This window comes from Corvus kubaryi, unplaced genomic scaffold (genome assembly GCF_017639235.1).
Source record: "Corvus kubaryi isolate FWS band 111438036 unplaced genomic scaffold, C.kubaryi_AGA036_p1.0 37256, whole genome shotgun sequence".
In the NCBI taxonomy this organism is placed as follows: Eukaryota; Metazoa; Chordata; class Aves; order Passeriformes; family Corvidae; genus Corvus; species Corvus kubaryi.
Genome location: NW_024581076.1, coordinates 2,419,712 through 2,440,741, shown reverse-complemented (window position 1 = coordinate 2,440,741; position 21,030 = coordinate 2,419,712). Strand labels below are relative to the sequence as shown.

At 35.3% G+C, this 21,030-nt stretch overlaps 1 protein-coding gene across 6 annotated transcripts in view; it reads right to left on the bottom strand.

Annotated features, from left to right (window-relative positions):
• The window catches only part of CNTN5 (contactin 5), a 619,355-nt gene that overhangs the window by 240,924 nt on the left and 357,401 nt on the right, over positions 1-21,030 (bottom strand). For all 6 annotated transcript variants that reach the window (XM_042023751.1, XM_042023752.1, XM_042023755.1 and 3 more), the window contains one exon: positions 726-944. In XM_042023751.1, the coding sequence (XP_041879685.1) occupies positions 726-944 (219 nt within the window). The remainder of the gene's footprint in view (positions 1-725; positions 945-21,030) is intronic.

The window sequence follows — 21,030 nt, the reverse complement described above, 5'->3', positions numbered from 1 at the left end:
ATTTGTCACTAAATGCAATAGTTCTTAGTCACTCCTGCCCCCCTCCCTCCCTCCCTTCCTGCCTCTCCTGCCTCTCCTGCCTGCCTTCCATCCTTCCTGGCTTTCTACCTTTTTTGACTGCAGTTCAGGTAAATATTATCACTAAAGAAACGTTATTAGAAATTTGGCTTTCTAAATGTAACCAAACATGAGAAAATATGTACTGTTACTATGAACTATTGCATTTAGTGACAAATGAGAGCATATGACGCCAGAACCTCTATCCAAGCATGCACATATGTCCGTGCAGGACAGAATTGGCTACACAGAGTAGATAATTTAGAGAAAAAGTAGTTTTATAAGATTTACTCTTCATGTTTAGTTTATATTACTGGCATTCATGATTAAATAAAAAGAAATTCCAAGGAGAAAAATTATATATGAAAAGTGGCTTAGATTTTGCTACTAGATGAAATTGTGCTGTAATGGAATTTCAAATCACTGGTTTGTTATTTTCGTGCAGCAACACCTGTGTAAAACCATTCTGCATAGTAATCTTTAAGAAAGGATGTTTTAATTGGTGACTTTAAGGTTATTCTGAAGAACCTAAAGGAAAGCAGCTCATTTCCACTTTGTGACATTTAATAAAATTCAAAAATATGTCTGAGAAATATTGAAGCAAGCTGACAAAAATGCACTGATTTTGAAAAATATTTCCAAGTTTTAGAGGGGGAAGCTACACTTACCATCATTTTTGAAGGTCTCTGAAAAGTGGTAGAGGTTTGTTGGGGAGTGATAATGCTGTGCAGCTCCTCTCCAGCCTGGTGAAGATACACTTCCTAATGAAGGACTGCTTAATCGTGGTCTGTTCTTTGAATTAAATGCGGCTAAAGATGAACTACCAGATTTTATTCTTAGGATAGCAGCATATGATGTGGGGACACCAGGAACAGCTTCTGAATATTCTGGAAAAAAATCCAAAAAAAACCAACAAGGAGTGAACACTCAACAGAGACAAAATCTGTCACTTTGCAAAAGAATGTTTAGTCAAGTAGTAGAAAAGTAGAAAAATTTTATCTAAAGAAGGAGTGACAAAAACATCCCAGGCTTGATGAGACACTCAGCTTCTGAAAAGAACTGGGTAGCAGCATAGAGGTCTAAGAAAATTTCCCTGCACCTTCACCATAATATATGTCAGGTGGTTATTAAATTTCTTACTTAAGGAAACATGAGTTTTCAGTGTTTTTAATTTTATTTCTATGACCCTATATTTCTATTTCATAGTGGAAAAGTGTCTGGCAAGCCACCATCTTTCCTTCACAGCCTTCCTTTACTTTGTAAGTGCAATGCAGAAACACTGATTGAAGCTAAATATGCATCTCCATTCAACACTACTCTGCAAATCAAGCAGGCTAGCTAAACAAGGTATTTGTGCATACAGGCCAAGAGTATCTGTATGCACAAATACCTTTCCAAAAACATACATATGCTAGTCACCTCCTCTTCTGCCTTTTCATGTTCCCTTTTTTGTCTTTCATGCTGCATTTAAAATTCCAATGTTTACAAATAAAGATTTGTGCCCAAGCTTTCAGTCCCAGTATAATGCCAAATATAAAGGAAATAAATTATGTTATAATAGATTTAAAAATTATAACTCAGGACCTGCAGGAACAAATCAATCAGATGTATTGACATCAATTGTCCTGAAAATGCAAGGGTTAAGGAGGTGAGAAGAACATTTAAAAATACATTCAGAGAGATGAGCAAAGTGATTCAGACTATGCATCTAATGCCTATGAAGGAACAGATCTTTTGGAGGACAGTTGGAAGTGGCTGGAAGCAAAAAAAGATCACTCTTCTGCCATCTCTGCTAGTGATAAGTATTTAAAAATTGGATGTCCTCTACACTGGCATAACATGTAAAATTTGTCACTTTTGGGCCTTGACTCTCCTGTTTGCTTATATATGTAACACAATGAGCCACTCTAGTAAATAGGATTCAACAACACTGACATAGTTTTGACAACTTCTTTTTGCTGAAATCTTTTGTGTAGGCAGTTTCATGAAATGAAGTTTTTCTGTTCTGCCTCATCAAGTTAAGAAGACTGCAATTCTTCTCCCACTTGAAAAGAAAAAAATATTTTATAGTTCTTTGTTATCTAGTGGAGTGGGGAACGCTAGTTCTGCAGCAGTAGTTTCAGGGTTTGAAAGAAATAAAGAATTGGCAAGATCTCAGATGGCATGAATGCAAAGTACCATGGGAAGAAAGAGAAGGAAAAGATACAAAAGTCAGTCTACATGGTGAAAAGGTCCTGCAGTAATTGAGAGTGTTACGTAAGCTGTTTTCTGACCTTCCGTGGTATAATTGCTTTGTTTGGCTGGGATTAGTGATCAATGTGAAATTTCACCCTGACTCCAGTTGCTCTGTCATGCTCATGGGGATGCTGTATCTGAGTAAAGCTTCTCTTGTAAAACATAACTAGAAATGGTTAATAAAGTATACATATGGAAATATTTCTTGTTTTGTTTACTGAAAGTTTGTAGCCTGTGATCGTTACTGACAACTACAGCAGAAAACACACTTACCTGAAAACAAAACCTACTTCCTAATTCAAGCATTCACCTTCAGAGATTTAGACTTCTGAACTTCCTAGTTACAGTGGCTTAATTAGAATATATTTTTATTGGACTACTATTTACAGTAAAATTATTCCTTTAATTTGGTTTGGATTAGACTTCTGAGATTTGGGAAAATAAATTTATATATTCCATTATTTAAGTACATAATTAAACTGATAGAGAATAGATATTACTCTCTAACATGCTTTTTTGCTTTACCAATTTACCCTAAAAATCCTTGAGAAATTTCATCAAAGACCTATGGGTAGTTCTGAAAATACTGCTGTATATTGAGCTTCACAATGAAATTATGTTTTCCCTAACCTAATTCTGAGAAATAAATTAGGTATTTGGCATGAAACTTCCAAAGGTTCCTTCAGCTGCAAGAAGACACAGATAAGAAGGATATAGGCCCAAAAAGTGGAGATATTAAGCAACTAGAAACCAGCCACAATAAAATAAGTGATTTGGATTAGCCTTCATATTTCTTTAAACTAGGACTACCAGATTTATAGTAATTTTAACAGTCGTATGACACTTTTAAGATAGACTATTTTCTATTTCTATTACACATTTTCTTAATGGATTTCCAACAGCAAACTATGATATGAAATAATTTTGGTAATTTTTTAATGACTCTATCAACTCAATAAATTATTCATGCATCTCTCATTGTTTCCAGCACATGCTGCTCTTCATTCAGGTTGGTCAGACAACAAGTAAAACAACAGTGCCATAGGTAATAGAGAAACTGTCTACCACTGACTACTGAGGTGTCTTTTTTCTTTTAGAAAAAGCCCAAATATACGAATTCCAAGCTAATGTGAAACAATTTTACTCCTGTGATTTTTAATATCTATGTCAGGTTAAATTCAACTTCATTTCATGTATGCTGTTGTGGAAGAACAAAGCTGACTCTAAGGGAAAGGGGATCACAAGACAGCAAATGCTTACACAAGTTCCTTGGGTACAGTCCATGGGTACAAATATAAACCACAAATACTATCCTGTTACATATTATAATTTTGTTTTAAAAGGAACAACATAGCTCAGTAAAGCTCAAACAATGGTACATAGTAATTTGACCAAAATGCATTCTTTCTTTAAACAGAGAAAAGTGTCAAGGCGAATTCATTGAATCAACCCCAAAATTTCTTTGAAAACTGTCTTTGTAATGTTTGAACTTAACAGAGAGTAGAGGATTCTGACTCTTGGGGTGATGTTTTGTTTTCCTTTACTCCTTTTTTTTCTTTAAGTGACTCCTGGTCAGTTACTGACTTGTTGACATTTCTCAACTATCTAATTAAAATGTAGTCGGTCTTATAATACTTGCAAATGTGACCTTCATTTGTGTATTTTTGCGAGCTAGCATGTTTAATCAAATGTCACTAAGAATGCTAACCCATTTTTTTCATTGTAACTTTTAATTACATTGTTTCAGTGGAAGTTTTCAGTCTTCTAAGTTTATGGAAATATGTGCATTCATTCTGTAAACAAGATTTTATTGGTGTTGCTCCTCGAGGTTTTAAACAGAAATGTACTTTCTGCTCTGTTATGTGCATGCACATTGGTTTCCTCTTAGACTGCTCAATGACAATTGCTTGGCAATAACCTGTGAGAGAGGTACAAGCATAACAGGAAGCTGTGCTGATAAGGTGTCCATCCAGATCCTCTCCTATGAAAACTAGGATCCCTACTAAAACACAGAAAAATATGAATAAATCATGTTTTTCTGATGAAATTATATTTAATTTCTATATTTAATTTCTTCTATTTAATAACTGTGACAAAAAAGAACCCAAAAAACCCCCAGTGAAATACCAAAACAACAATACACACAAAAAAACCCCACCAATCAAGAGCCACTCAACAAAATACACACAAAAAATCACCCAGAACAAAGAAGAAAATGGAAGCCAGAAGATTTCTCAGGAACTGGTTAGTGCATCTGATGCTCTTCTGTGCATTTCCCTCTGTGGTGGTTCAGTTTATCTGTCAGAGATTTTATTCTAAAATTGCTATTCTATCCCAGTTATTACTCAAAGCAATAGACAATGCAGTATCATATACAGACAATCATCAAAACCAAACAAGCAGTAAGATGGAAACCTTCACTGGAGACCTCATTTTAAACATCTGGAACCTGGATGTCTGCATGTAAGGTAGTGAGGCTAGGCTCACTTTACAGGCAGGAGAGAGGAAGAGGAAAATGGCATGTGATATGATAAGCAGTCTCAATAAATGACTACTTCTTGCCACAGAATTTAAAGGAAAGTAAGATGAAAAGCTAAGATGTCAACATTTCACTTTTTCAGATCTTAGTTGTCTTAGTCATAGAATTATAGGTTCATAAATGTTGGAAAAGACCTCCAACATCACTGAGTCCAACCTTTGGCCAATCACCACATCAACTAGACCTTGCACTAAGTGCCATGTCCAGTCATTTCTTGGACACCTCCTGGGACAGTGATTCCACCTCCCTGGGCAACCTGTGCCAATGCTTAACCACCCTTTCCGTAAAGAAATTCCTCCTGATGTCCAATCCGAACATTCTCTGGTGAAGCTTGTGGTTATGGCCTCTCGTCCTGTCACTAGCTGCTGGGCAGAGACAATCTGCTGACCCTGATTTTGTTACAACCTCCATTCAGGTAGTTGTAGATAGTGATAAGGTCCACCCAGAGCCTCCATTTCTCTAGTTCTGTCATCATAAGTCAATTGAGCTTCATTTGTGTCTTTTCTGATCCAAATGTTTGGCTCTTCTGCAAAGGAGTGAAAATCAAGAGATTTGAATTGCTTTCCAAAGAAGCAGTGGGGTACGATTTAGAAAAGGAAAATACGTTGGTGGTCTTTATCAAACCTTCTCACCAGAGATATGATAGCATGAGAAAGGGAGAAAAGTTATCAATGCAAGATGGTCTTTCCTTGGGGAAAAAAATATTTTTGCCAGGTCTTTGGCAAAAAAAAGCAAACCTTCAATCACAAATTGTTCTGTTGAGCTTTTCAGTACTCTGCTGTTTAAGGAAGATACACAATAATTTAACTTGAAAATCTTCAATAGCCTCTCACTTTATAGAATTTGTCTTTTTCTTAGAAATCTGGTCATACAAGGAACGAAATTTAAGAATAGAATATTATAGACAGACAATGAAAAAAAAATTAGGGATATATTTTATTTTTCTTTAAAATAACAAGAGGAAATGATTTGAAGACTTAAAACATTGACTGAGAGATAGTAAAGAATATTTCCAGTGGCTATTAGCAATTGAATCAACATCTTTGGAATATTATACAGTTAGAGCTAATTTAAATGTCATGAATTTTTATGAGGAATTCTTTTGAATAATATAAAGATGCTTTTGTAGAGTTAGTCATTGCTTCCTTTTCTACTAAAAAAAAAATCTATTTTTCATCTTACTTCCACTTCATACTCATAATTCAGTAAATAGATTACTCAATATACGCCCAATTATTCCAACTTTGCATCCAACATATGACATACACCAGAACAACTAAAATGTACTTTAATATAGAACACCTTCAGCTACAGAATGCTTCCAATTGCAGTAACAAAAATAATAAAAGAAATAATATATTCCAATTATGGAACAACATTTGTCCAAAGTAAAGTAATTTTGAAATTAGAAAAGCGCTTTGAGTTTATTGTCGTATTTTTTCTATTGAAACACTTAATGTTGTCTCCTTCAAAGCATGCGAATGTAATATTCAGAATACAATCAGCTAGGCTATGTTTCTGGCATAACATAGGCTTCAAAAACAGTTGTTATGTTCAGTGAGTGCTTTTCATTTTTTTTTTAAATTCACTGAAAGCGTGTAATGAAAAGTGCTTTTTAGAAGTAAAAAATATAAAACATTTTGAAGACTCTTCTAATTAACTTATTGAAGAAAAATTTAACTCCAAAAAATAGCATCAGACCTTTATTAACTAGCATATTCCATCTAGTTCAACTTTTATTACTTCTGGTTTTTGCACTCCTAAAGACTACAGGTGTGTTCGACACTTTGCCAATGCGTGGATTGTTTCTGCCTGTTTGTCTAATAAAAAGGAGTTTTAGGCCAGCTTTTCCTAAAAAATAAGATTCAAAACAAACAGTGTAGATAGCTGAGGATGTCAACACTCTCATGCCACCCAAGAAATACAGTGTAGGAATTAGCTTATTTTAAATATCTTGTGATCTTTGGCCTGAAAGAGGGGTGCTATTGACACGGTGTAATTTGTAGACATATTGAAACATGTGCTCTAAGACTCCTGTGTGGGTTTGGTTTGTCAGTTTTTAGATATACTTCATTGTATTACTTCTTCAGGTGCTTTTCATATAATATTTTTCAGCTCAAACATGACACAAATTCTCTAGCAGAAAGGCACAGAGCATTACTAATGTGAAATCCATAGATTAGCCTACACTGCATGCTTTTAATTGAAATCTTAACTTATTTTCCCTGTGGCTGATGATCATCAGAATGAGCTGTCAATTGTGGATATGAAGGGAGACCCTAGTACTAAAGGTCAACTATTTCAGCACAAATCAATTAAAGTAATTAGTTGGATAGAAATCCTTATTTATGACTCTTCCTTCCTACAATGATATGCATATCAAGGTTAAGTGAAAAATAATAGATCAATCCACAGCAAAGAAGAAATTTGTAACTGATTTTGTTAATATAAAATGTAAATATATAAAATAAAATATAAAATATAAAATATAAAAAGATATAAAATATAAAATATAAAATATAAAATATAAAATATAAAGTAACTTGACTGATTCCTTAATACCATCATCAAGCAGTCAAAATCTTAATAATCAATCAATCAATCATACAGCAAAGCAAATAATGTAAGTTTTTCTGTTCCCTATGATACACATCCTTACATATTATCCCAATTAAGTGTGTTTATGTGTCCACTGAAAGCAGACAGTCTTTCATTCCCTTTAAAATGCCTATCTCCTGGTTAAAACCTTTAAAGTTTTTTTTTTCTGAAGGCAGATAAGTTCCTCCCTACCCTTGGCTGCTCCTGTAGTTCTTTGTGGTTTGCTTTAATGTTTGCTAAATATTTTACAGTGCACTCTCTACTCTGGCTTGCATCTTTGAGACCTTTGTGTGGCTCAGTCTTCCCTTAGGAATCACTGAACTAATCACTGAAAGTACTGTCAGTGTAAACTATTGCTAGGAATTAAACAACTCTTACACACATAGAGTGAAATTCATTCTTGTGTTCTGGACAAATACTCTTGCAAAACTTCTCTTAAGCATTTTTTAATATTTAAAGTGGCACCTAAGCCTACAGATTGTTAAGGAGGTAGCATTTTATGTCACTTCTGAACGGCTTTTAAAAATAATAAAGAAAATTGTGGTGATCTGTTTACCCACTTCTTTTCTGATTCCATATTGTTCTCCCCAGCTTTCCCTTGCCCCTAGCCCTGGTCACTCCCTCGGGTTCTCCCTATTGGTTCCTGTACCCCAACTCTGCCCATGTACTGCCCCTGGGCCCCTGAGAAAACCCTTCTGCTGCCTGACCACGTGGTCTCTCTCGATCCCTCTGTCTCTAGGAACCAGTGGACCACCATGAAGCAATAAAGGTTCCTGATAGAGAGACCCTGCTTGCCTCCTTTGTCGTCACTGTGTTGTAGAGCCCAGCTAGCCAGAGTAGGAGCTCAGGGAAGTCCAAAAGGACTATGGGAGGGCAGAATGTCTACCCTGCCCTAAGCAGCCCTGCTGTGCTCTCCGGGAAAGCTGCAACTTACTAAACCAAACGTAGCACTGCAACAGAAAATAAAAATAAAAAAATCCCCATCCTGTTGTGATGGACATTGTTCCACTGCCTTCCTGCATGGAAACAGCAGTGTCATGCAAAGATACATGCCAAAACTTGTCTTGTCTTCTTTGTCTGAGATGTACCAACAGAGACGAAAGAAACAAACCCTTCAAAACATCCAAAATTCTTCCAGGATTTGCAATGGAATAAATAGAATGCATTGTGCAGGGATTTGTATTCTCATAGGATAAATCTGTAACTCAGGCACATCTGCATGCTCTGAACATTCCACAGTCTCTTCATGTGATGCTTAATTCTTCTTGTCTTTGTTCATAGTGGTTGGTTTTAACCAGAGGATCTGGTGCCTGCTTGTGTGCATTTCTAACTGCAAGCCTGCTCTAGTGGTCACCTTGGCACCCTCAGTGAAGTGTTTGCAAATTCAAAGGAAAGACATTAAAAGAACGCAGCCACTGAGACAGACAAGCAGCTCCCTGAAAGACACAGACATACCTTTATAAGGAAGGAAAAGAGAGGCTGTACAGATGATCTCCAACAAAGTGTGAATTATTTCAAAACAGTAATAGGAACACTAATATAATTTCCTAACACAACTGTTTTGTCATGTAGAAAAAGTGATAAGTACAGTTTAATAATTAGCTGGTGGTTTGCTAAACTTTAGAAATGATGATTTTAATCTTCAAGTTCAGCAACAGGTTTCATGGATGTGGGGCTATTTGTAATAATGTTGCCTTTTCAATAAGTTTCAGAATATTTAAGGTGTCATAAATGTCAATAACATATAGGTGCCATATATATTTATGGTAATTTGTAATTATTGTTTTTAGATATATTATAAAGAGGTTAGCCTATTTGAGCAAACTGGACAAGGTACTATATAAATTTCCAATGACTAAGAATAATTGTTAACAGACAAGAAGGGAAATATTAAATGTTACATGTAAAAAGTTGGCAGATATAACTGCTTTACATATTATACATACAAGTAAAACATCTCAACATTACAGAGAAACCTCACAATTTTATTCTGCAGTGAGTTTGAAGGAGAATCAAGGTCTGCATTCTCAAATGAAGAGCCACATTCAAAATGATATGACAATATCGTAATGCAGCCCAAGGAAATGCCGTGTAACATCATTCCATCCAGAAGTGGGCAGCCATACACCTCTTTGTAGACTAGTTAATGACTTGTTACACCTCCAAAGAAATTATCATGAGTTGTTTGCCTTCTGTTTTAATAAATTCATCTGAATAATTACAATTGGGAATGAAAAAGAACAAATACATGAAAATATATTTATGAAATTGGAAAAAAACCCCCATGTTTTCTTATTACTGACAGCAACCAAAGGTCTAAAAATAAAATTAACCCAGCAAAAAATATCAGTGTTATAAAATTTCATGCAGGATTTTAATAAAACCTATACATGCATTAGAAAAACCTCTGTGAAAAACAAATAATCTGTAAGCATTGACACTGTAACAGATGTAATTTTACTGCAGTTGGGCCAGCACTGAAACACCATGACAGACACACTTGGCCCCTGTATGTACATTGAGTGAATAAACAATGAAAATGCAAAATACAGGACAGAAAAATCAGCACAGTTGGTTTTAGAAGTCATCACAGAGGACTTTTCTGAAGCAATCAGAACTACATTTCAAAGCAACATTATTTTATCAAGGACTTATCGGAGTACACATGGGCAACAGAAAGAAGAGATTTGTCATGTCTTGAATTGTTTTGGCTTTATAGCTGATTTCCATTTCAAAAGGAGTTGTAAATATATAAACGTGGAATATAGCAGGAATTTTTAAATAAAGCAGATTTTGAAATCAATCAAGGTTGACTAAAATTTAGATACCTTTCCAAGAGAATTTATAATAGTTCTTTTCACTAAAATGTAATTTACTGCTGTCATGTAAGTAAATTTTTAAGTATGAATAACACTCAACAGAAAGATTTATTCTAAATCATCTATTTGGCATATGGAACTTTACTGTAAACACAGTTAGTGTGTCTGTTTGAAAGCCTGAGGTTATAGCTTTCATTTCAAAATCCTTTCCATAAAGAAAAGATGGTGAATCAGTAAGCCTTGTCATTTCAAGGGAATTTGCATTCTGAGGGTTTTATGTTCCCATCTATGGTTTTACATTACGAAACGACAATGAATGTCAATCATCATAGAGAAAATTCTCTGTTTACCTGAAATTTCTCTTGCTCTGAAATAGTAAAGTCCAGAGAGGACTGGGAGGTTTCAGCCAGTGTAGCACAGTCAGACAAGACCTGTCAGTCACAAGTAGGGAGGGCATATTTTGGAACACATTTCCAGGCACATGACTTCTGAAGCCAAAATATTTCTACCCAGTTTTGATGCAAAATAGCTTGAGGAGAGAAAGTTACAGTAACTTCTAATGAAGCATAGGGGAAATTCAACTGTACAATAACATGCTAAAATCTTTCTTAGCTTAGTGCCAATCTATCTCCAAAGCAGGTTGAATTTGTGGACCTAATTACTCAGGAAAGTCAACTTCATGTAACTCTATTTTATTTGTTTTCAGACTGGAGTCCACAGATCTGTGACAATAGAACCTCCACCACAGTGTACACGTGGGTCACCTAGGGCATAATTCTGACACTTTGTTCTCCTAATTTTAGCAAGAAAAGCCTATGTTTCTAGTGCGTGCTTCTTACATGTGGGTAATTTAGAATTTCTGTTGTCTGCTACGCAGAGAGATTTCTGTTTTGGGACCTTTGAACATTTACACAGCCCATAGGCAAATTTCAGAATTGTCACTATCGCCCTGTGTATTCAGTTTCAAAATTTTGCAAACTCTCCTTAGAACAAGGTCTTCACTCAAAGGTCAAGCAATGTTTTAAATTACTAAGTTGGCTTGCATCACACATACAGACAGTTCCTAGGCATACTTTTACAATTTTATTCTTGTGTGAAAGAGGTTTACATTTTTGACAGTTACTCTTTTAATATTTGATACTTAAACTCAATTTGAGCTGCTGGCCCTCCTGTCCTACAGGGAAATACCATAAAGGCACATCTGGAAGGATTAAAATACATTTTTTTTCCCTCATGTCTTTTTAATTAATTTTACATCCCTTGTATATAAATGGGTAGAACTAGGTCCTGAGGATTATCTCCCCAAGGACTTCCATGACAATGAACAAAAAAACACTGAAATTTTATTATTAATTTGTTTACATTTTTTCAATATCCTTTAGAGGGAGGAAACTTAAGCAGAAATATTTTAGAGCATGCAGCTGGCTCTCTCATTTTTTCCAAGCCTGAAACATTTGCTTCCTTTCTTCCAATTTAACACCTTTGAGAGGCTCTCTCAAAGGAGGAAGGGGTTTTGCAAAAGCTCTTTTCCTTGCTGCTGTATGGGATCTGTGTGGATCAGATTTTTATGGGCTTGTGTTTTTTAGCTGTCAACATAGAATGCAAATTGAATTTCTGAAAGCTTTGGTAGGTGGCAGCAGGGAAGGGATGTTTCTTTCAAAAGTCTTTTGAGAGCAACTGATGCCGAATTTCTTCATTCTCCATTCTTTGTCTTCTGTTAGGGAACTTCTGGGGAGCAGAAAGTTAGTGAGAATAAACTTTGTGGTCTGCTCCCATGGGCAGCAGAATCAAGGAGGTTCATTCATTTCTTGTGCTGTTTAATGAGATTTGCATTTATCCAACTGTTTCAATTGCCATTACTTCTTCAAAGGAAAAAGCAAGAAGGCCCTCTGCAACTGAAAATTCTTCTTCACTCTGCCTAAGTTCAGAAACTTGAAAATATAACTTTTTAAAATGGGAGAGTTTCTTATGTTTATGCTCATTATTAGCCAGTGGAACCATATATGTAGGCAAATCTCTGCAGGATTTTAAACTCAGATATTACTTTCATTTTTTTTATCCATTCACATTTTCCATAGATGACTGACACTAAACAGCATTGGAACCAAGAAAAAGAGAATAAGTAAGTACAGGAGAGAAACTGTCAAATTTTAGGTTATGGAAGATACATAGACTTCAGAAGAAAATGAAAGTGGCTCAGTTGTGTGTCTCCCCTCTGCAATTCATAATCACTTTATTCCTGCCAATGGAGTAGAGCAGAGGGGAATATTGAAGGCATAAAGAGAATCAGAAAATCTGATATAGTGAAAGCAGAGAAGTTAAAAGAATCACAGTATATTGATGATAGTAGCAATAAAGATTAAAGTCTGTTTGCTTACATTTGTAACTTTCCTATAACTGGCAACAACAGAAACAGGAATAAAATACACAGTCACCAGCATAGTATTCCTAGAGTTAATAAAGAATGGTATGGACCATAAATACAGGTGAGTTAACGAATTCTAAAAAGTATCAAAACTCTACACCAGCAGATATCCTGTATGGTACTTGGCCAAAACACCTGTTTTTTTGTAGAATCAGATGTGGCCATTACATTATTGATGAACACTGACTAACACAGCAAAAACAAATGTCAGCTGCTGCTATTACTTTAACCTCTAAAAATACATGGTTCAGACTAAAAAAATAGCACCAGCTCTCTTGTGCTTGGTAATTTAAAACATTGCTTGACCTTTAAGTGAAAACCTTGTTCTAAGGGGAGTTTGCAAAATTTTGAAATCTGAATACACAGGATGATAGTGACAATTCTGAAATTTACCTATGGGCTGTGTAAATGTTCAAAGGTCTCAAAACAGAAATCTCCATCTGTTTGGAAGACAACATCAATTTTTCCATATAGACATTGCAGAAGAAAAGAAAGGTCTCTTGCTTGTATACACTACTATATTTGTAGTAAGATTTTCCACCACTTTTTCTTTGAAAAATCTCTGCAAAGATTTCTGCACCAGGCAATTGTTACAGTTACACTGAAATAGCTGAGCTTACATCCCCCACAGGGCTACTGAGTTGATTGAAAGCACAAACAACCAACAATGACCTTTACTGGGAACTTCTGTAGAGCTTACAAAAACCCCCTCTGTTCTTCTCACTTTGCTCTCTCCTTTCTCCACCCCAAATCACTATCAGCAAAACCCTGAGGCAGGAGCATAAGAACTAGATGATCTTTAAAAGTACCTCTCAAAAGAAAATCATTCTGTGATTCTAGAAACAGAAGATGGTCAGAGATTCCAAGACTTCTGATCAGATGGGCAGATCCCAAAGAGGAATCACACATGACATTATTGACTAACTCAGTCTTTCAGAAGAACCAAGCATCAGTGCTAATTTTGCTGGAGATTTTGGCATATGTATTAGTGGCTTCTAGAGAATACACTGATCCCAGACAAAAATTGAGGGGTGACACGGAGGGAATTTATGGAAAGCTGTCCAATTTTTATGGGAGTTATGAAGGCACCATTAATTGCTCTGAAACAACCTGTTGATAGCTTTTCAAGTGTGCATGGGTTAAAGGAAAAACTTGCTGCTGAAAGAGTAGTATAAATAATTTTTTTTTTTCACACTCTTCAAATGCAATCAGACATTGTCTTCTACAGTTATGCTGTAGGCCTTCAATTATACCTGTAGTAATCCAGATTTATCACGGTTAAGTAAGTTGTATGTTTGCCAATAATACCAGTACTCATGAAGAGTAACAACCCAATAGATCACAGGACATGTTTTTTCATTTCCTCTGGACTGTTCCTGCAAGTCAGGTTTTAGATGCGTATGAACTTGCTTTAGGAACTTGCTGTGGCAATAAAGGTCCAAGTTTGAAAAAATAAAACAGAAAAAAATAGTTTGAAGTAAATAAATCCTAAAACTTTCCCTTTCAGGATATGAATTGTAGCAGGTAGGGCTGTCATCATGTAAGGAGCTGTTCATAAAAACCTGAGGTCAATTTTTCTGTAGAAAATGTTCCTAAGAATAAAACAGTTTCCATCTAGAGGGAAAAAAGTGTCCTTTTGTATCATATTGCTCAGCTTTCCACCCACAGTTCACCTATTTTTACTGTGTTTTTAAAATAATGTTCTTTAAAAATATTGCTTTATTAGAAGATATCTTTTTCTCAAAGTGAAAAAAAAAATTGCAAGAACATATTTTGGGAAGGTTTTTTACTGAGATAACTTCTTAAGTACTGGTATAATCAGAGTGAAAAGAAGCCTAGAATACCCAGAAGTGTAACTGTATCTGGCTCTCACATAATACGTGAGAGATACATGTTCATGTCCCTGTTCTTTTTAATTTTCAGATCAATCTTTACTAAGTATAAAAGAAAGACTGATTCTGGAATTCAAGAGAGCATTGCCTTGTGCTGTAAAAATCATTGGTTAAAGGCCCTGTTCCAATTTGTATTTTGTTATTAACAAAGGTGAAAGAGGAAATGGGAACATCTAGACTCCCGAGAGTCCACTTAAAATCTATTCTTATGTTTAGGAAGCTCCTCTGTGGCTGGGAAGATTGAGGTTTGACTCCGGGAAAACATAAACTGAATCGAAGCAATACTCAATATGCATTTTAAACGCTAAGTTACTGAATATTACCATGGAGGACTCCCAGCTTGGTTTTCATCTTAGATTGCTTTTCACAGACAGAATTAGGTGCCTCATGTTCTCATCTTAATATTAAAATGTCTTAGAAATGCTTAAATCTGTTCTTTCCCAAATGAGGACCTCTAAAAGCATTTACTACACTCAGACACATACTTGATGAAAAGATAAAAATAATCATATCTCAAACAACTACTGCACATGTTAACACAAAAATCCGTAGTACAGGATTTTATAGAGGGTGGTAAAGTATATTAAACCCACACCCAGTGAGTACCAACTGAGTGTTTACCCAAACTTTACCTTCTTTTTGGAGAAGTGGCTTCTACCGAGTGGGACTGATGTGTATGTGCTGTGGGTTTTTAAACCCCTTCAGAGCTTTTCAAATGTAGAAATATTTTTCTGACTGTAGCTGGGTTATGGCACCACTGGGTTATGGCTGCTGGGTTATGGCACTATTCTGGAAGAGTCTGATTCGTGCCAATGTGTTTCTGACTCTCATGGGTTCATAAAGTTCTCTGCATGGCAAAGAGGAAACTTCAGCCACCAAGGACTAGAAAGTTTTCATAGCCATAAAGATGAGCTGAAGGAATTTGAAACATGCAGTCTTCAAGGAACATTTTGAAAACTCGTTAGGTTCTAATGGTATTTTCTTTTAGCAACATAGATATATGAAAAGATAATGCAAATAAGCAAATATTTATCTGACATAAAGAACACTACTGACTATATCTTTCTAAATTTTCATCTTATACACATATGTAAGTAACATAAATATATGGTTTTGTGAGATAACAGTGTAAGAGCATGTACCTATTAGCATCTAACTACTAATCACATACAACCACTAAAGCACCCTGTAGTAACTGCAAAAATCTACAGTTTATGAACAGTTTTTTTCACTTTTTCTTCTTCAGCCCACTCTATAAAACAGTATTTTGCTCAAAGTCTCAGATAGAGCTTATTTCCCAATTAAAAGCAACTTCATATGCCCACATAAGGTTATATTCACATCACAGTTGTACTTGTCTCTAATGTTTTTAATCAACCAACTTCAAAGCAAACAAAGAGAAAAAACCCCACTAAAATAAACAGTAGTTATGTGTATTTTTGAGCACAAAATTTTTACCATTCTAGGAAAAAAGAAAGGAAGCAATTTACTTCTTTTAGCTTCCAAAATCAGAACAAGAGGCACCTTATGACTCATTCACCTCTGTAGTATAAAGTCAAACAAATAGTACTGAAGTTATTGCAGACTATTTTAACTGTCATAAGTAGACAAACTACTCAGAAAACTTTCTGAGAGATTTATTGTATAGCAGCCCTGTTTCCCTTGTACAGTTTTGAGAGCTCGATGTCACATGCAGAATTAACAAAAATTACATTTCTTTCACTGGATGCCTAAGAGTTTTGAAGTTTTAATATGTCATTTGCTTGATTAAATATTAGATGTCATGATATTATTGAAATAATGAAATGCATCCAGCTCTTTCAAATAGGTTCCATTTTCTGTTCCAAAGGACAGAAATTGACCTTTCACTAGCAAGTGGTAATCCCATTTTGTAAACTGAAAATAGGCTTTATAATTAGAAGGCCAAGTAATAGTGTTTGCTGATGCAAATGCAAATCCTTTGTAAAGTCAGTGACACAAAGCCTAGTTGTCCCTGAACAATCTTTGATACAGTTCTTTGGGTGAGTCCACCCTCTGTTATTCAAAAGGACACCAGTCTTCACTCAGCTTACTGCTGTATGATCTTGTAGCATCTTCGTATCTCTTCCACAGATCCAGCCACATGGTCATTCTCTGCCCTACCAGGGATCCTCCTACACTGAAATGGTCCTTCTAACGTCAGCTGAATTAACATTATAACTAATTTCTTCCACTAACTCTAATCTTACACTAGGCACTCCACAGTTGTTCCAGAATAAAATTTTGTAATATGCTTCATTTTGAAGAAACACTCATATTTAAAATGAAATTTAATGGAAAAGAATATCTTAGGCAGATGGGTTATTATTTTCTGGATACAAATCATAAGGCACTGCATTAAAAAATAAATGGATGATGGAGTGAATCTTTTAAGAGTATATATGTTGAGAGTAATCCATTGCACTCAATACCATTTATTTACACTTAGGGAAAATATATTTCTTCTAGCTTTTTTTTCATTTTCAATCGCTTCATTTTGTAAATTTTTCTCTGTTTTAGGAGTATAATTGACTAGGGAGGACTACAGAGATGCAGCTTTTTGCAGCTATAAGGGATGAAATCTGTGTGGCCGAAGCTCAGTTGGAGCTGAAGTTGGCCAGTACCGTGGGGCATGGTCTAACCTCTGTGAGAAGAGAGAATAATTCCAACAGTAACACATCTCATGTTCATACACTACCACAACATAAACTGAGAAGAAGCCAAATGCAGTGAACAGTCTAAACACTTGTTCATCTGAACCAGCTCTTCTGGACACACTGAAATGTGGATTTCCGTGTTTTTATTCTTACTGAAAGAGGAAGGGCAGTAGACAATAAAACCCCTGGCTCTGTATGTCAGGTCATAATAAAAAGCAGTTGTCCTTTGGTGGGTTTATGCCATGCTTGATTTTTAGGTCATGATTCAGGTGGTCTGTCTCCCTGTTAGAAATGCTTCATCTTTTATAATAATGTCCTTTATATAAAAATATTCTGTAACACTTCTGAAAAAAGAATGAGAAATCCTGTTTTGAAAGTGCTGAATGAAGATTGTCTCTGTAGCAGAATGTGATGACAGCTGAGCAGCATAAGCCAGGACTAATGCCAAAATGTTAGGGCAGGAAGAAAAAGATGTATTGGTTCTTTGTCTAAGTACAATCTTCTGTATTGGAAACATCGCACAGAGATGGGCAGCTTCACAGAGAGGTTTTATCAGCCCTGAAAGGATATTCCTCACGTAAATTTGACAAAAGACTGACACTTCAGAGTAGAAGCTTTCCATAGAATAAAATACTTCATAACTGTTTTCAGAGCACTGATTATGTCAAAAAGCATATTTTGGCTAGTCAGGCAAGTAAAAAGGAAGTTTAAAATATAATGATTTTAAAATTATTACAGCTGTTCATCAGGTGATAGTTTCCTCACTGGCAGTTTAAAACTAACCAGTGGTTATTTTAAAAAGAAAAATTAATCTGCTAGTAATCGATCAAGAAAAGGTTTTGAGCACCTGTATTTTACTTGCAAGTCTTCTGTATGAGAAAACTTTTTTATAAATTTTGAAGTTGATAAAAATGAAAAAGAGGGAACAGTTTTAAACTGAGAAGTAGTTATTAGGAAGAAATTCTTCACTGTGAGGGTGGTGAGAAACTGGCACAGGTTGCCCAGAGAAGCTGTGGGCGTCCCATCCCTGGAAATGTTCGAGGTCTGGTTGGATGGGGCTCTGATCAAACTGGTCTACCAGGTGTCCAGCAAGAAGGGTTGGAATTAAAAGACCTTTAAAGTCCCTTGCAACCCAAACCATTCTATGATTCTATGAAATTGCATGCAAGCAGACTGGATATTCAACACTGCAGAGCTATGTTTCTCTTTTCAGTTAAATTCTGATTTTGTATGCAGCCAAAGTTCCAAAATATAATTTACTTCAAAGAAAGATGTGTTATTCTTTAGTAACTCCTCTAGACTAGTGTCTTCTTACTGTTTCTAGCCTGTGTTCAAAACCTTAACTGTACATTTAAACTAAGAATCTGTAAAATAAATCTTATATAAGTGGGAAATATTTCATTAATTTGTAGGTTTTTCATGGCTAAACACTCCTGCACTAGGCTTGCAAGTATTTTCCAGCAGGTAGAATAGAGAAAGTTGGATTGGTCTTCATGAAACCCAACTGCACTTGATGTCATATCTAATACCTAATATAGGTAGGTGTAGAAATTTATCCTAGACACTGCTAAACTTAATTTAGTGAAAGAAGAGAAATTCCAGTTGAAGAGCAGATAGCAGATATAGGACATGACCAGCAGAAGAAACAAATCTTGAGCTGTTCAGGTCAGTCTTAAAGTGCAAGTGTCAAAGAAAAAATGTTTGAGATATTTTTGTCTGAACTCTGATGTGCTTTAAACAATGCTCAAGCTGTAAGCAGGGTAATTCACGTAATTAGAAAGAGATGATGTTTTCACTCTTCAAACTTTTATTTTTTAAAATTATATCCTATTTTAGTATATTGTGTTTAAAACAGATTTTACACACTTTTAATTTTTTTCATACAAATTTGCTCTGAAGAAATTATGAGCAAGTATTTTATAATAAGATTTCAATGAAAAGTTTCAGTGTCATAAATTCCTTGTTATTAAAGGAAGGAGTGGCATACTGTACATCATCTGTAGTTAGTGTTCATCAAAGGGTTTATTTGAACAATGTAACTTCTCTTTTTTTCTTGGAATACCTCTGCAAATAAATATTGTTTTTCTTAATTTTATTTTCCAGGTTTTTATTCTTCAAATATGACTAAGAGATGACAATTTTTCATGTTTGATCTTGGGGGTGGGAAAGTTAAATGAGGTAATTCATCTGGGCCTGATCGCATGCATACACATTTCTTTTCCCTGGCTAGAGTCAGAAATCGATGATTTCAGAAGTTTGACAGTGCTGTATAGAGCTAAAATTCTGCTTTCTGGACTATTCAGAACTGTAGCATTTTGAATGCTCCCAGGGCCAAGTTTGCAGGTTAGTAACAGTCAGACACTTAACTAGTCACCAGATAGGCATAGCAAAATGTAGTGTTACTGCAACTTGTGAATCCCCACCTTTTGGAAATCACACTAAGTTTTCATCACACTAAGTTTGTTTTTTTTTAATTAAGAACACATTTAATACCAAGCCAACGAATAAACAGAAACTGATATGGCTCCTTCCCATGTAGTGAGAAGGAATTATCCGACAAAGCTCATGAAAAAAGCACAGAGGCAAAAACAAGCAGTGTTTGACTTCAGATCCCTTTTTTTTTCTGTCAGTAAGTGTTTGCAGCCCTTGTTGAACTTCTGCCTGGACATCTCCTGTCATAGAACTTGGAGGAGCTCAGTGGTCCCTGAGACTTCTCTTACTCTGTCCAACCTGGCAGAAACCATTCACTTGGTGAATGTGATATCATGGAAAGAGATAAAATGATGATAAAATAAATAATAAACCCAGAAATATTGGCCAAATTATTTCTTTGCTTTGTTCTTTTAAGGGCTGTGCATTAAATCTCCACACCATTTTACTTCCAGCTGGGGCACGCTGCAGTTTCTCAGCACCTAACCCAAGAAGAGGTAACTATACTGTTTAAAAAATAGAAAATAATGCTATGATAATGAGTTTGCTAAACATAGGTTTTAAAAAAACTTTAAATTTGCTTTAAGGGGACTCTTTCCTGTGCTTGCATCACTTCAAGGCTTTTGTATGACTTTGTCATGACATGTGACATGATATGAGGCGAGTGAAATTCTTAACATTAGACAAACTGAATAATCCAAATGCAGAGAAATTTGCATAAATATATAATGTTTTCAAAATTGAGAGGAAAGAGATAAAATGAGAAATTATATATTCTTGTGAAAGTCATATGCTCAGCAATAACACACAGTATTTTAGGTACCTTTATTAAACTGCCTACTATAAATTATAGAAATAAGAAAAAATAACAATCAGAGAGGTGCCTCAAGAGACATTATCATCTAATTGTATGTCTGGTGTATTTGCATTACCTTCCACTTAGATAACACATGAACTACAGTACAAGATAGTTTTTAGGTAAAATGAGAAATTTGGAATAAAAGCTTTAATCTTATGACTATTTAAATAAAATAATGCAAGCATAACACCTGTCTTGCCTTTCCACTCCCTTTATATGGGAATTGCTCCACTCTGTAAAATTATGTCAGAAATACAACAAATTTTCAGTGTAAATTTCCAGATTTCAGCTCCCTAATAGTTCTCTTGAAGAAGTGACCCATGTATCTAACAAAGTGACTTCCATTCTTTTTTTTTTAATTTTTTTTCTTTTTTTTTCCCCTTTGGGAAAGCTAATTCCAATTACATTTACTAAAACGTGATCCCTGTCTTGGAAGGAACTTGCTGTACAATGAAAGGTTCATATCTCAAGGTAAGAAGGAGTGGGAAGGAGTACAGAAAG